At 38.3% G+C, this 15255-nt stretch overlaps 1 protein-coding gene across 1 annotated transcript; it reads left to right on the top strand.

Annotated features, from left to right (window-relative positions):
* Positions 1 to 927: 927 nt before the first annotated feature.
* On the top strand, positions 928 to 1627 carry NAA11 (N-alpha-acetyltransferase 11, NatA catalytic subunit). The gene is given in 2 exon segments (XM_007131115.2): positions 928 to 980; positions 982 to 1627. Coding segments are annotated over 2 exon segments (684 nt in total). The 5' UTR covers positions 928 to 942.
* The last annotated feature ends 13628 nt before the right edge of the window (positions 1628 to 15255 follow it).

Genomic DNA, 15255 nt, shown 5'->3' with positions numbered 1-15255 from the left:
CCACCTTGGCTAAAATGAAAAAGATGAGAAATACCAAATGTTGATGAAAATGTGCAGCAACCATTTTGGAAAATAGCTTGGCAGTATTTACATAAAGGTTGAATATGACGTTATGTTTTAACCCAGTGATTCTAATCCTAGATAAATATGCATAGGTCAACAAAAACATGCTCCAGAACGTTTCGCTACACTATTCCTAAATTAAAAATAATACAAATGGCCAACAACAGTCGAATGGGTTAATAAGTTGTGATATGTTTAGGCAATGGAATATCAAACAGGAAAGAGTATAAAGAATTCCCAACTACACACAACAAGGCAGCTGAAACAAATATCGAGTAGAAAAAAAAAAAAGACACCAAAACAGTGTATGCATTATGATTCCATGTATATAAAGACTGTTAGAAATCTAGGTCACAGTTACTCTTGGGACATGGGGCAAGGAGGACTGGAAGGGGGCATCAAGCGGGGGGCTTCTGGGGTCCTCACAGTGTGCTAGTTCTTGCTCTAAACTCCGGTTACATGGGTTTATACAGTTCGTGAACATTTATACAGATGTATCCAAATTAAAAAGTTACAATTGAAACAAATAAAAGAATAATGACAACAATGGATCAAACATTGTATTAAAACCATTGAGAGCATAATGAACTCTACTGCCCCGCCCCCTCAGTCATGAGCGCGCACACGCACAATGAAGTGAAAACCTCATTGGCTGGGACTAGGAGGACACTTCCGGAAGCCGTATCTTAGTACCGCCCCTTCCGTCTGCTGGTTTTCCTCCCTTCCTGCCTTCCCGCCATCCAGCTTCCGCGCCATCCGGCCTCGCAGCTTCTTCCCCCCCTGGACTCAAGACCCCGAGGCAAACAGTGTCCCTTGTGCTTGGCGGTACCCTCTCTCCCAGTCTCCGCCATCAGAGCCGGCTCGCTACCCGCCGCCATTATGAACATCCGCAGTGCTCGGCCAGACGACCTGGTGAACCTGCAACCTCCTTTGCCTTCCGGAGAACTACCAGATGAAATACTATTTCTGCCATGGCCTTTCCTGACCCCAGCTCTCTTACATCGCTGAGGATGAGGACGGGAAGATTGTGGGCTACGTCCTGGCCCAAATGGAGGAGGACCCAGATGATGTCCCCCACGGACATATCACCTCCCTGGCTGTGAAGCGTTCACACCGGCGCCTCGGCCTGGCCCAGAAGCTGGTGGACCAGGCTTCCCGGGCCATGAGAGAGAACTTTAATGCCAAGTATGTGTCCCTGCATGTCAGGAAGAGTAACTGGGCAGCCTTGCACCTTTATTCTAACGCTGTCAACTTTCAGGTTAGTGAGGTGGAACCCAAATACTCTGCAGATGGAGAAGATGCTTATGCTATGAAGCCGGGTCTGTCGCAGATGGCAGAGGAGCTGAGGAGGCAGCTGGAGATGAAGAAGAAGGGCAGGTATGTTGTGCTGGGCTCCAGGGAGAACCAGGAGACCCAGGGAAGCACACTTCCTGGTTCCAAAGAGGCCTGTCAAGAGAAGAACCTGGCCGCTGATGATAGTGGCAGTGACAGCAAGGAACCCGGCACGTCCACGGAAAGCCCCCGTGCCCAGGACAGCTCAGAAGACTCACGCTCCACCTTCTAGAGCCTGCTTAAGGTACGTATTCTCTCTTCCCTGACCCAGCCCCTATCTCCCCTAAATTCCAGCACCATACCTGGGTCAGCCCAGTCCCGTTCTAGCCCTGATGGGTTTCACTGTGAAAGCCACATGTTGACCTTGGGGAGGAGTGTAGAGAGGGTTGGGGGAAACTCATTGCTCACTATTGGAAGTTAATAGGACTCCATGCTGAAAGTAGATTAAATTCAGTAGAAGAAACAAGCATTTATCCTGCCTTTTCGGTATGAATTGTATTTCAGGGTATCCACATAGTCAATGAAAGAAATTTCTTCTTTATAGAATGACAGCTAATAAAGACAGAAAGAATGACAGAATTATAAAATTGCCATTTTGCAACTCTTGAAATAATAGATCTCGCCAATTGTCGTCAATGACTAACACCATTAGGTGAAAGTTGGAGCAGTTTGCAACGATGGATCAGACTGGCAACTCTTGAAGTCACTGGTCAAGTGTAACATCACTATAAAGGAGACAAATATTATGTGCCTCCAAATGCAATAGGAAGTGCACAGTGACACCTAGGAAATATTCTTGCCAAAAGAAAATTTTGTGTGTGTGTATAAAATGTATCTTGAATTCAAACAAGGCCCTAGATCTACCATTTTTATTAAAATAATAATAATGATAATAATAATAGAGGGACATGTTAAGCTACAGTCAGCCGTATCCAGAATGAGAGAATTTCTACAGAACAAATGACCTGGTATCTTCAACAAATAAATGTCATTTTTTAAAGAGGGAGGAGGAATTTATCTATTAAACTTTAGAGATATGTTGACCAAACACAACCATTGTGGAGACTGTTTGACTTAAACCAAATATAAGACATTTTGAGATGACCAGGCAAAATTTGAACATGGACTGTATATGCTATTAAGGAATTGTTAATAATTAAGTGAGCTAAATAGTTAATAGTTAAGTGAGCTAAATGGTATTGTAGTATTATGTTAAAAAAAAGTTCTTATCTGTTAGAGATATATATTGAAATAATTAGAGTTGAAAGAATATGAGGCCTAGAATTTACTTTAAAATAATCCAGCAAAAAAAAAAATACTCCAGCAAAACAAGGTCGGAGCAGGGAGAATAGATAAAATAAGAATGGCAACATGTATAATTGTTGAAGTTGGGTAATGGGTACTTGGGGGGTTCATTATGCTGTTCTTCACTCTTGAATGTATGAAAATCAACATGAAAAGTCAAAGAACAAAAACAATTATGGTTCTTCTGACTACACCCTAATACTAATACTAAGCAGACACTGAAAAGTAGTTTTAAAAGACTATTTAATTTCCCTTAGGCTCAGTGTAGAAGCTTTAAGTTCCAAACCTACACTTTAAGTTCACCTTACACTTACATATGAAAAAGGCAGCGACTTTCTTATAACAAAGTCCAGTCATGAGTAACACACAGTGCATATAATTAAAATAAATGCTGTTTGATTAATTTACTCGTTCATAAAAATGTGTATATGCCTGGCATGAGGCTTGGCGCTTGGTATACACCAGTGATTAGGACAGGCTGATGTTTACATTATACAGCATCTTATCTTTGTGGTTATTGGCTTCTCTTCAGTTGTTACACTCTACCTGAGTAAGATTTTAAGTAAATGAAGATAATTGGAGATTGCTTTAACACTGTATATATATATAGTTTTATATATTATATATATAATTTGATGAATTCAAAAGCACTTAATATCTGATATGAGAAACAAAAATAACTGTCACCCTAGTAGGGGAAAAGAAAATAATAAATAATAGTAAGAAAATTATTGTGTGGCAGTTATATTACTACAATTGAACTTTATTTCTAAGATGAAGGAGTTGTTTCTTGTACTTAGCAATACTGTCCTTCCGTGTTGGTACCCTCTGAGGCATCTTCACTGGCTCCATCTACTCTTTGGTCCTCACGAGTCCCTTCTGGGTCCTTTCCAGTCAGAGGCCTCTTCAGGTCTCGGGTGCTCTCTGTCATGTTTGGGCCATTTTGGTAGCAAGGGTATTAATGTGCCTAGGCTAGTTGTCCTAAAAGTTAACCTCCAAATCTCAATAACTTAATACAATAGCAGCTAATTTCTCACATCACAGTCCAATATGAGTCAGCAGTGTGGTGGGGATGTGAAGGAGAGGAAAAGAAGGGCCCTCCACCATGACATCATTCAGGACTCCATCTGTTCCTTAGCCCTCTTTGGCAATTGGTGAAACCTAAGGGCTCCTCAGAAAATTGTCTTTTAATGGCATGAAAATCTGTGAGATCACAAAGGAAACCAATTTTATTGAAATACTGTTACCAAATTATTTTATAAGAAACATGTCATATATGTGCCTTTTTATTAGCATATGTATAAAAAAATCTAGCAGTGGGTCTAATACTGTTACTTAAAAGCAAATTGAGTGTAAATGGAGTGTAAATGGTATTTTGAGATACCTCCAACAGCTGTAATATAATATGAAAATACCTGTGATTTGTATTGGTGATAAAGTCACAAGTATTGCAAATATTACTATTCATTGGGGCCTACATTCATAATTGAAGGCAATGCTAAGTTTCAGTTAGAGGTTAGGGAAAATACAGAATTATTTTTGTTCCAAATCCAAGTTCATGGTTCTCCTCAATTTGCTTAATGGATCCCAGGTTAAGAACCCCTCATTCAATGCTGTTTTCTAGAATCATATGTCCTCTACTGGTTCATATACATTCAGCTTGCAGATAAGGGAAGAGAATACACATAGAGGTTCACATAAGTTTTGAAAGTCAGTCCTATTTTCCCTACTAACTGCAGGGGAGGCTAGGTAATGTAGTTTAGCTGTATGCCCAGGAGGAAGAGGAAGGAGTTCTGGTAACCACACAGCTTGGTTTCTGCAACAATGAGAACCATTCTAGTGGTGCTCTGGACTATGAGAAATTCTGCTTCCATGTCCAGCTAGGAGCGTGGGATCACTCTGCTGCCCGTTCTCCATAACATGGCACAGGGAGCTCTGCGCAGCTGTCTAAGGCTGTCTGCTCAGTCACATGACACATACGTCTTCTGCTCTTGCACAGACCTCGGCATGGGAAACTAGGATCCTGCCACCCTGCTGCCTTTATACCTCTTGTTAAAGCCTGGAAGAAATGACCCCTTTACTTGGAAATCCCCCAGATTGTCTAAGGCTTCAGTTACCATCCCTCACCTCCATCCCATTCAACAGGGTATTACTAGGACATACACCTAGCTGCCTGAATGGGAAAAGGCTACTGTGAAGAAAGAAAGAATGGGGGGAAAAAAAGGTTAACACTACAAAAGTATTATCTTGCCACAATTGTGGCATTCCTCATGTGGAACTGGAGTTAAAATACCTACAGAAGAGGGCTTCCCTGGTGGCGCAATGGTTGAGAATCCGCCTGCCGATGCAGGGGACACGGGTTCGTGCCCCGGTCCGGGAAGATCCCACATGCCGTGGCGCGGCTGGGCCCGTGAGACACGGCCGCTGAGCCTGCGCGTCCGGAGCCTGTGCTCCGCAACGGGAGAGGCCACAACAGTGAGAGGCCCGCGTACCACACACACACAAAAAAATACCTACAGAAGAAAGTCCTGAAAGAAATAACTTTCAATTTTCCCTTATCTTCTTTTGGGTCTGGGCACCAGAGACAGTTAAAGTTAGAAGATTTAGAAGTGATGGTGAGTAGGGCAGCTGGTGAAGGAAACTGGAGGTCTTCATCTACAAAATGGTAATAAAAATCACTAATAACACTATGAGAACACTATGTCATAGGAACTATTCTAGGTACTGTGTATGAATTGTCTCACTTAGTCCTCCTAATTTCCCTCTGAAGTAGGTACTATTACTCCATTTTACAGATGAGAACTGCATGTCATTCAGATAGTGAATGGAGAACAGGGGTACAAACTCAGATGGTGAGACTCCACCATAATGAGCATTAAATGGACAGTCCCTGTAAATTGGTTAGCACAGTACCTCACACACACTTATTTATTCTGTAAATTTTAGCTCTTAATATAATCTGTAGTAATAGTAACTATTTAAGCTCTTTTCTTCTCCACACTAATCAAATGATAGAATGTTGTATATGAGCAGCAACAGTTTGCAATCTTGGAAGGGAGATGCATCTTAATGATTAAAATAGCTTTCACTGACAAGCTGAATGTCAAAGCATTCAGCTGAATCAATGCTCATCAACAGCAGTTTCTAGGAAGCCATAGCAATGAAGACAGGTCAGTTCAAAACATGCCAGTTGAGGCAGGAATGCCATCAAATTGATGCTCCTGACAAGAAATATGTGGGTGATTAATAACAAAAAAGGGGAAAAAAATGCAAAATCTTAGAATTTTCCATTGAGCTGGCAATATTGAGTTAACCAAGGTTACTTCAGTGACTCTCCTTTTTTGGTTTATTCTTTCTGTCGCTAAGCTGTCATCCTAACAAAAAGTTGTTAAATGTTCACATGAGCATTCACTGAAATAGACTGTTCTTAATTTTACCAGACAACTAATTATAGCTGGAATGATATAATGAAATATGGAAGAAAGTTAGAGACTGACAGGTCTGGTAAATTCCTAGTATAACCTTACCCCAGATATGCCAGAAACCATAGATTTCAAATGTAGCTGCACTGTATGAAGATATAGAGGGGAGGGGGTTGAGAAGAGATAAAATATTGTTTTGAAATACTAATCAGATAGTATCATTTGTTGAATTAATTTATAATCTCCAGTAATGTCACTTTTCAATCAGTGTATGATGTACATTTAGGATGACTGAAATACCAACTCTGTCAGAGGTAACTGATAAAAGCAGAGGCTTTTCCTAAATTTTGTACTCTTTCCATGCTAAGGAGCTTTATGGTGGAAGAAGTAAAGAGAAGATAATAACCATTCTTCTGTGAATGGCAGTGGTTCAGAGAGCCTTCCTGAAACATCCTGCAATGCTATTTCTTTAGACTGACATCCTCAGAACATCAGAGGAATTTTTTTTTAAAGTTAAGTCATAAAATTCTGTTTTGTTTTCAGAAAGTAATGATAACAACATATTTCTCAGGCTGCTGTTGCCCTCCTTTAAGGAATCCTAGTAATGTAAAAATTTGTACTTCATAAGCTAATAAATTAAGGACTGTAATATTCATATTTTATCTTAATGTCTTAAACATATCAAGGAATATTTACTGAGAAAACTAAAAGAACTATAGAATGTTTGGTTTTTATGTAACTTCTTTTGCAGGACTCTCTTAACAGTATTTGAAACAAATTGAAAAAGGTGATGATAGACTTTATGGCTTATTCTCCCACATCTTATTACTCTTCCATTACAGCAAATACACTTTTTAAAAAAAAACAGGATTTTGTATTATATGCTTCGGAATGTCCTGCAACTTGATTTACTGTTGTTATTCTGAGAACTGACTTCTCTGTAATTAAGATTTTGTAAAAAAATGCTTTTTAACTGCTCTGTGCGTAACAGTCAACTTTTATTACTTCTGTGTGCATTTGATACATGGGTAAAGAAGGCATGTTTGCAGTTGTAAAGTTCTGTTGTTTTGTTTTGTTATGTTTGCAGTTGCTCAGCAATGGGAAGCAATACTGCACTAGCTTTTCTTTAATTTATATATTCCATTTACATATCACACAAACCTTTCTTTCTTATTAAGGATAGGGTCCATGTCCCATTTATCTTTGTTTCCTTAACTCCTGGCACATTATTCATTCATGGTAGGTACTCAGTACATACTCATTGAAAGAAGGAAGGAAGGAAAGAAGGACCCTCCCAAATTACCAATGCAGAATTTAAAAATGGAAAGGAGAGAAAATGTACATAAGGCACTACTTCCTATTACCTAATGTAATAAGGACACTTTTAAGTTATGAATAAAGAGACAGTGGGTATTTTGGTTTCATCTCCAGGTCTCACAGAAAGAAAATATGACTTATAAAATTAGACACATTGCATCTAGCTTATCAAGAGCTAAAAAGGCCTTTCAGTTCATTAGAATTGAGATAAATTTCTTTTTGAGTGGAGTAGGATGGGATAGAATTTGAAGATGACAAGCAAAAGTATCATGGCGTCTTTAGGTTTAAAATAGGATCTTTGGGGTAGATCTCATCAGCCTTTCATTGTTCTCCCTCCTCCCCTTTCTCCTGGCAGAAACGGCTTTTAGGTGTTAGAAAAAGTTCATGTGTCCTCATGGCAGGGAGAGGAGAGAGCCCCAGATCCACATGTGGATCTTTGTGTTGTCCACTCAATTCTCCCTGGCTTCCATGGAGATATATCTAGTCTAAAGTGGCTATTAATGCCTTGCTGATCTGCTGCCAAAGTCTGTCATTGGTTAAACCAGTATTTTATTCTGTCAGAGCCTGTAGCCCTCCTTTGCCCACTTGCTCTCTTTTCACTTCTCAACAGCATTGCAGGTCTTCATGTCTCGGCCACGTCTGCCCTCTGAGCCCTGGCTTAGCCTGTGAGCTCTGCAGCATCTGCTCTGGGGTCGTCTCAAGGAGACCCCAATGGCTTCTCACTGTCAACTCTCAACCTTCCACATGCCCTGCTGGGAATGAAGGAATACGTGGACACAAGAGCCTGCTGCACAAGAGCCAAGGAAGTTTGAGGCCTTCCATCACAGAACCTTCCTTGGCCTACTCACACCATGCTGCCATTTTATTCTGTTTGTAGTAGTTTGTCTTGCAAGGTTGTCTCTTCCGAGAATGCAGAACAGGAAGCAGGGTAAACTCCTGAAGCTCCTCTGCTTTCAGTTTTTGCCATTATTTATCTGGGTTTTCATTCTTGAGGGGGTAGTCAGGACCATCAAGTCAGACCTCATGCCCCCTTCCTCTTCCTTCTTCATCTCTTCTGGTAGAAGCTTTCTGTTTCCTCTTCCTTTCTCTGGGAGCCTGTCCTCTGTCGTGTCCTCCCCTTTCTTGAGGAGGTATTCTCATTCTCCTTCCCAGCAGGAGGAAGTGGTGAGTAAGGGCTTCTACTGTGCAATCAGAACTTGGAGATTTCAAGAAAAGGACAACCAGTAATTAAATTGGAATATCTAATCTGCTTGTTTGTATCAATTTGTTTTTTTGTTAGTGACATAACTTGCCATTTTTTGAGGACCTATAATGTTCAGGCACAATGCTAGGGCCTTTATTAACAATATATTTAATCCTCTCAGCAACCCTAGGAGGTAGGTATTATTATCCCTGTTTTATAGATGGGGAACCTGAAGCTCAAAGAGGTGAAGCAAATATCTAGGATCTGAACCCAAGTTATTTGAATTCAAAGCCAAAGTTCCTTTCACTTTCCTGTTGCTACTTTTTGCATTTTATTTATGAAACTGTGAAAGCCATAGCAAAAAAAAGGAGACTCTACTGTTTTAAAATGTTAAGTGTTGACTTAATTACATGACAACTATATGTCATTCATAAATATTTAGATAACTCTCTATTATAATCCTATTTACTATTTTCCCCAGTAAAAATAAGTGAAGACAAAGTGTTTTGACCGCTTTTGACAAAGTGCAGTGAAAGTCACCAGATAAATCCAGAGTTATTATTACTGTTTTTATATTCACTGAATGTGAATTACCATAGTATATAACATTTCTCATGTTTAAATTTTATGAAAACTAGTGTATGTGGTTTTAAGTCAAAGCCCTGACATTAAACCATCTTATGACAACAGATAAATCTGTTCTCTGTAATCATATTCAGCCCTGCTAAGCTCTTCTTACAAATCTTCTCTAAGAATGCACTCTAAGAATGCCTACCTAATAGTAAATGATTGCCTGAGGCAGACATAGAAGTTTTTTTCCTACACAATAAGGATTTGCCATTTCCTATGCCAATACAAACCTCTCATCTATCTTTTCATCTTTCCTTTTTAATTTTCTTTCCCACTTCTAAAACTATTTTATTCCTTCCCCTCAAGCATCTGTTTATCTCTTTATTTTTAAATATAACAGCTTTCTAACATCTGTCTCTAGGGCAGCAGAATCTTACTGATGAAACATTCCATGTTTTCCTTGAGCCCTTGTCAATATGTCTTCGTGTTAACAGCTTAGCAGATGGAGAAACAGAAAGAGTAGCCTCAGCTTACCTGAACGATTTCTCTCTAGCACCAGGCACATTACTGTCTCTACTAAACTTGATGATAGGGACTGGAGTAATTGGAAAATAAGAAATGATACCTGACTTTTGCAGTGTTATTTACTAAAACTGTTGGCTGCTTTTCTTTGTTAGTGTTATATCCTTTTTCCCAGCCTCCTACCAGGCGAATACAGAGTTATAGCAACCTACCTAGTTTGGACTGTGCCTACTTAGATAATGGAAGTAAAATAAACAATAACACTAATATTGCTTTGGGCATAAATTAGCATGTTCCCATTGGTTCCAGGGCGATCACGGTTATTTAGCAGCAGCAATAGCTTCTGCAGCACTGAAATTGTGGGAGCCTATGATACTGCTTTATGTAATAGCATTGTTCTTTTTACATGGGGCAAATTATTATTATATTTTTTAATGGACTGACCACTTTTTCCTTAAGTACAAACCTAGAGAGGCCAAAGCAGGGCTTTGAAGCAAGGGTGTAGGATAGTTAATGGTGAATACCATTGGACTAGCTGTAGAAAATGATCCACACCCCCTCCTTTACTTGCTGCTTTAGAGACTACCTGGGTGGGCTCAGGTCTGTCAGCAAATTGCTCAGAAATATTAATTATCAAGATGCAAAGTTTTCTTTGGCTAATAGAGAGAAACTTGTGAATGAAGTCTGTGAGTTACCTAGTTAGAAATCTGTGTGATTTTTTCCCTTTAGAGATAAGAACAAGGGACAAACAAGAGGTGATTGTCTAAAAATAATGGGGTATGTGGATGTGTGGGAAAAGTGGGGAGTGGTGCTGGAAGTTAGTCCAAAGCTGGGAAAATTTGGAAAGGATAAGGACTCTGAAATAGCTCAAAGGAAGTTTTCTCCAGTTTTCACATGCAGATGAGTCATCTGGGGGATCATATTAAAATGCAGATTTTGTTTCAGTAGGTCGGGGGTGGGGCCTGAGTGTCTACATTTCTAAATAGTTCCTGGACAACGTTGATGTTGCTGGGCTAGGAACCACACTTTGAGCTAGTAAGGGTCTTAACACTCATCTGCAACCCTGGACCTAGTCGAAAATACCTGTGACTAGCCTTTAGGTCGGTTTGGATTAGAACCTAAATAATTTGGAGTCCCATTCTTAAATACACATACAAATACTGTTTGTCTTTGGAATTTTGTCATATAAGGTTGATGGCCTAATAATTTTAATAAAAATTCCAAATATATTTCATCAAAATGTATAAAACAAAAACACTGTATATACAGTATATGAGATACATTGATAATAACTGACATTACATCGTCTCTTATTATTAGAATGCCTTGATATGTTAATATTTCCTCATCTTTGACTTCCAAACAAGTTAACAGTATATGAAATTTTTGAATTGTCAATCAATTTGTTGTGTGCGTTGGTCCATAGATTACGCTAGACACTACGAATTTTTCCCATGCTGACATTTGACATAGAAATTGAAAATGATCGCATTTTAAAAATTGGAGTATGAGATCTGTATGTGGATTAAAGTGGTGTGGGAAACAATTTCAAGAGAAAATATCTATCCAGGGGTAAGAATTTCTAGCCCAGGTTTTCTCAAAGTATAGTTCATGGACCTATTGCATCAAAGTCACCCAGGTGGTATGTTAAAAACACAGTTTCTTTGACTTCAGATTTACAAAACAGATCCTCTATTTTTAACAAGCCTCCAGGTGATTGTTTTACATGTTGCCATCTGAAAATCACTGACTAGTAAGGTGTTGAATTCCTCGTAAAAGTAATTTGAAGGGCACTTTTTCCATGGTGACGCTCTCCAGGTTTAAATTAATTTGTCCGAAGAAGCATTTTTTTTTTTTTGTCATTACTTGCCTGCCCATTTTTTCCTCAGTCCTCGCACATCAGTGCCCCACTCCTCATTCCCTAGTTTTATCCTTTTTTTCCTCCAAGTTCTAGTCAAGCAAACAATAGCTACAATTTGGCAGTATGGCATATAGCACAAGCTTGAAGAGTAAGAACACTCACAAATCACACTGAAATTTTCTTAATTTGTTTCCAGAACAAAAAGCTCAAAAATTTCAATGTTCAGTTAAGAATCAGACACCAGGCCAGTCTGGAATCACATGCCTTTCTACTCACGTGTCATTAGCTTCTCATATCCCTTCATCATCTGGATGTTCTGAGTTAGAACTTTTATTAACAGTACTCGGCCAAAAAACTGATGAAACAGACCAAGTGACTTATCACAGCCCTTCTTTATACTTTTTCCTAGACCTGGATGCTTCTTTGAAATCTTAAAGGACACAGATCATTTCCTTGAGGCACACTTGAAGCGTTATTTAAACAGCTTGTTTCCTTATATGGATATAGGAATTGAATTTTGTGAAGTTCTGGAAAAAAAAAATCCTTTCATTATAAATCATACATATATTGCTTTCCTAACCAAAATTAAGATAGATTTTGCACTTTTGGAGTAAGGTCATCACCTCAACTACATATTATAAAAGCTTACTTAGAGAATACAGCCCTTAGCAAATTGAGCAATTTTCACAAGTGGTGGTTTAATAGAGTGGGATCACAGACCTGACTCCAAAGGCTTAAATTTTCATCCCAGTTTGGCTTACTACTACCTGGATATCCTCTGGCATGTCAATTTTCTCATATATAAATTAGGGAAAAATAACTTCCATGCCCTCTGGGTCATTGTGTAATGAGATAGTATAAGAAAAACTGCATTGTAATTTGTAAGAAGATGTGTAAATGTTATTGCTAACGTTTTACTTTGCTAACATTTTTACTTTCAGAGATTTTTATCCCCAAATTCAAACTGGTGCAAAATAACAGCGATCATTTTCTTTTTCATCTTTAGCCATCCAGAAAAAAAAAAACCAGCTTTTCAGCAATGATGAATGTGTGCGTGTATGAATATTTTAAGGGATGACGTATGAAGAAGGGAGTGAATTCCTGTAAATGTAGCAAATCAACTGTCTATATATTCATTTAAAAAGAAAAGAGGCTTAATAAAAGTTGTTTATCTCTTGCTCTCTATGACCTAGGCATTCATATGTAATAAGATTATTCATGTGAATCAAATTGTACTTGTTCTCCCATTTGCATGGTTTTAGGTGAAAGAGATTCACCAAAAAAAAAAAAAAAAAAAAAAAAGTGACCAAAGTTTTCACATACTCAAAAACTTTAGTAAACTATAGTAGTACATTAGCATCTGGCTGATTTTCCATCACCAGAGCCCTAAGCAGTGTTAAGTCCCACAGTCCCTACTTTTATTGCTTAAAGGAGGTACATAAGTTAAACTTTGTTAAATAATAGATGTTATAAAGAATTTTGAAAAGTTATGGACTCCCTTATATTAAGAGGCTTCTAGGAAATAAATATTTCTAATTGTTCCTTTGGCATCCAAGACAGTTTTGTGCCTTGGTAAATAAGTGTGCCCTACTTAGATTCCCAGCGAGTGAGAGATACGCCTTTCTTTAAAAAGTGGCAGAATGATTAGTGCGAAGGAAAGTTGAGAAAGAAGAACCAACACCACAGAAGGGCTCTTAGGCATATCAGTCTAGGAAGACGTACATTTGGAAGTTGAAGATACAGATTTTGAGCCCCTTAAAATTTGCCCTTCCTGTATATCCCTTGTAAAGTACTGAAGTATGAAAAACAAAGATCCATGATATATTTTCTACCACTTCATACATATTCTTTAATTTTATTCTCTTCCTTATAATTGGGGGAATCAGAGGGGGCAGGGTGGGTAGATTGGTTTATATCCAGTAAGCATCTAAGGCTCAAGTATCACAGCTTTTGTGTGCCTAATTGGTTAGCATCTTTGTCTCAACTGTTTCAAGTTAATGGGTGGTAATATTACATAGGGGTTAAGCCCGTACATTCTAGGTTATACCTGGAGTCTCTGAGGCACCTGCTTTAGAAATATTTAAATAATTGCATATACCCTGCTTTATAAGGATGACAACCATGTCAAAATGATACATTCATGAAATAACCTGATAGTCGTTTGTCAGCTGATGGTAGAAATCCAGAGTCAGAGTTAGAAAATCAGTTTAGGAGTGAAAGTGTCAGCTGTTTACAAAGTCAAATATTGTTTATGAAATTTGTCTTAGGTCTGCTCTTATCCTAGTCCAGAAAAAATATAGATCATTTTTTTGATTACTGATTAGAATTTTATTTGGGCATTGAAAAGAAGTAGTTTCAGAATAATTGGGCATCCTGAATAAAAAAAGAAGGCTGTATTTGTACTTTAAAATTTTGTATACCAGTACAATTCTAATTGGAAAACATTTTGGTCACTTATGTTAAAAAAACAAGTTCCTGTCTTTGATGAGGAAAAAACATTATAGTGGCTTATCATAGAATGTAAAGCTTTTAGAATCACTCTGTAATTCATGGCTTATCCCTGAGAATTCAGAGCTTTATAAATTATAAACATTTTCCAGGACAGGGTACACACTGTCTTATGTTAGACGGGGCAAGGCTAAGCCAAGGGCATTAATGAATTTTCACTTTTTCACCCTGAATTCTTCTTCCATCCCTGATACACCCAGTATTCTATTACTCTTTTCCGGCTTAAGTTGTACACCCCCCACCTACACCAGAATTCCTTCAAAATAACCTACACTCAGATCACTTTTTTAATACCTTTTCCCCTTCTGTCCCCGCTTCCCGTAGATAGATGGATAGATAGATAGATAGATAGATGATAGGTAGATAGATCGATCCGACATCATAGCTGGTAATAAGCATTTTTTAAAATGCACACAAAATTATTCATAACTGGCAGGCTTGCTCCTCTAAAGAATATTTATATTTAACTCAAAGGAATCTCAGGTAGGATAAACCTGCTTCATCAATATTCTTATCCTGTCTATTGGAAGATCTAAACTAGGGCTCCATGGGGTGTCCTGCCACCTTGGGCCACCGTTTTCAAAGGAAAGAGCGAATGCACTTCTTATCTATGAGCAAATGAAGGCATAGAGTACTACGAAGCAATGTTTGCTTTTAAGACCTGAAACTTTCTTCATCTTTCCTCCAATTCTTTTTTATTCTTTCTCCCACATCTTCAACAATATTAATGTCCCAATTTATACACCTATAAAATAGGAATAATTGTAGGGTTGCTCTAAGGACTATAAAGCTGTTGCAAGGGTTAAGTAAGATAATTCATGTAAATTACGCACCCATCCAGAAAATAGTAGGTGCACAATAAATATTGGTTCCAGTTACTTCCCTTCTAATTGGTGAGTAAACATTTTAATAAAGCTAATAATTCTAATACAGAGCTTTATATTTGAATATCATTTTATGCAAAAACTTATTTAGTGATCATAAGCTGTTTCTGTCTTCTCAGTGTCTTCTCCATTCTCTTCAGATTTATCTCTGAGTGTGCCCAAGCAATAACAGGTGCTCAAGTAAAAAGCAAATGAATGAAATGAAAGGATTCACAGATGAGGAATAATTGAACCAATGAAGATTATACAAAATCCCACTTTATATCAAATAATGGTAAAACAAGAATC

This window comes from Physeter macrocephalus, chromosome 7 (genome assembly GCF_002837175.3).
Source record: "Physeter macrocephalus isolate SW-GA chromosome 7, ASM283717v5, whole genome shotgun sequence".
NCBI classification, from domain to species: domain Eukaryota; kingdom Metazoa; phylum Chordata; class Mammalia; order Artiodactyla; family Physeteridae; genus Physeter; species Physeter macrocephalus.
This window is presented reverse-complemented; position numbering and strand designations above follow the sequence as displayed.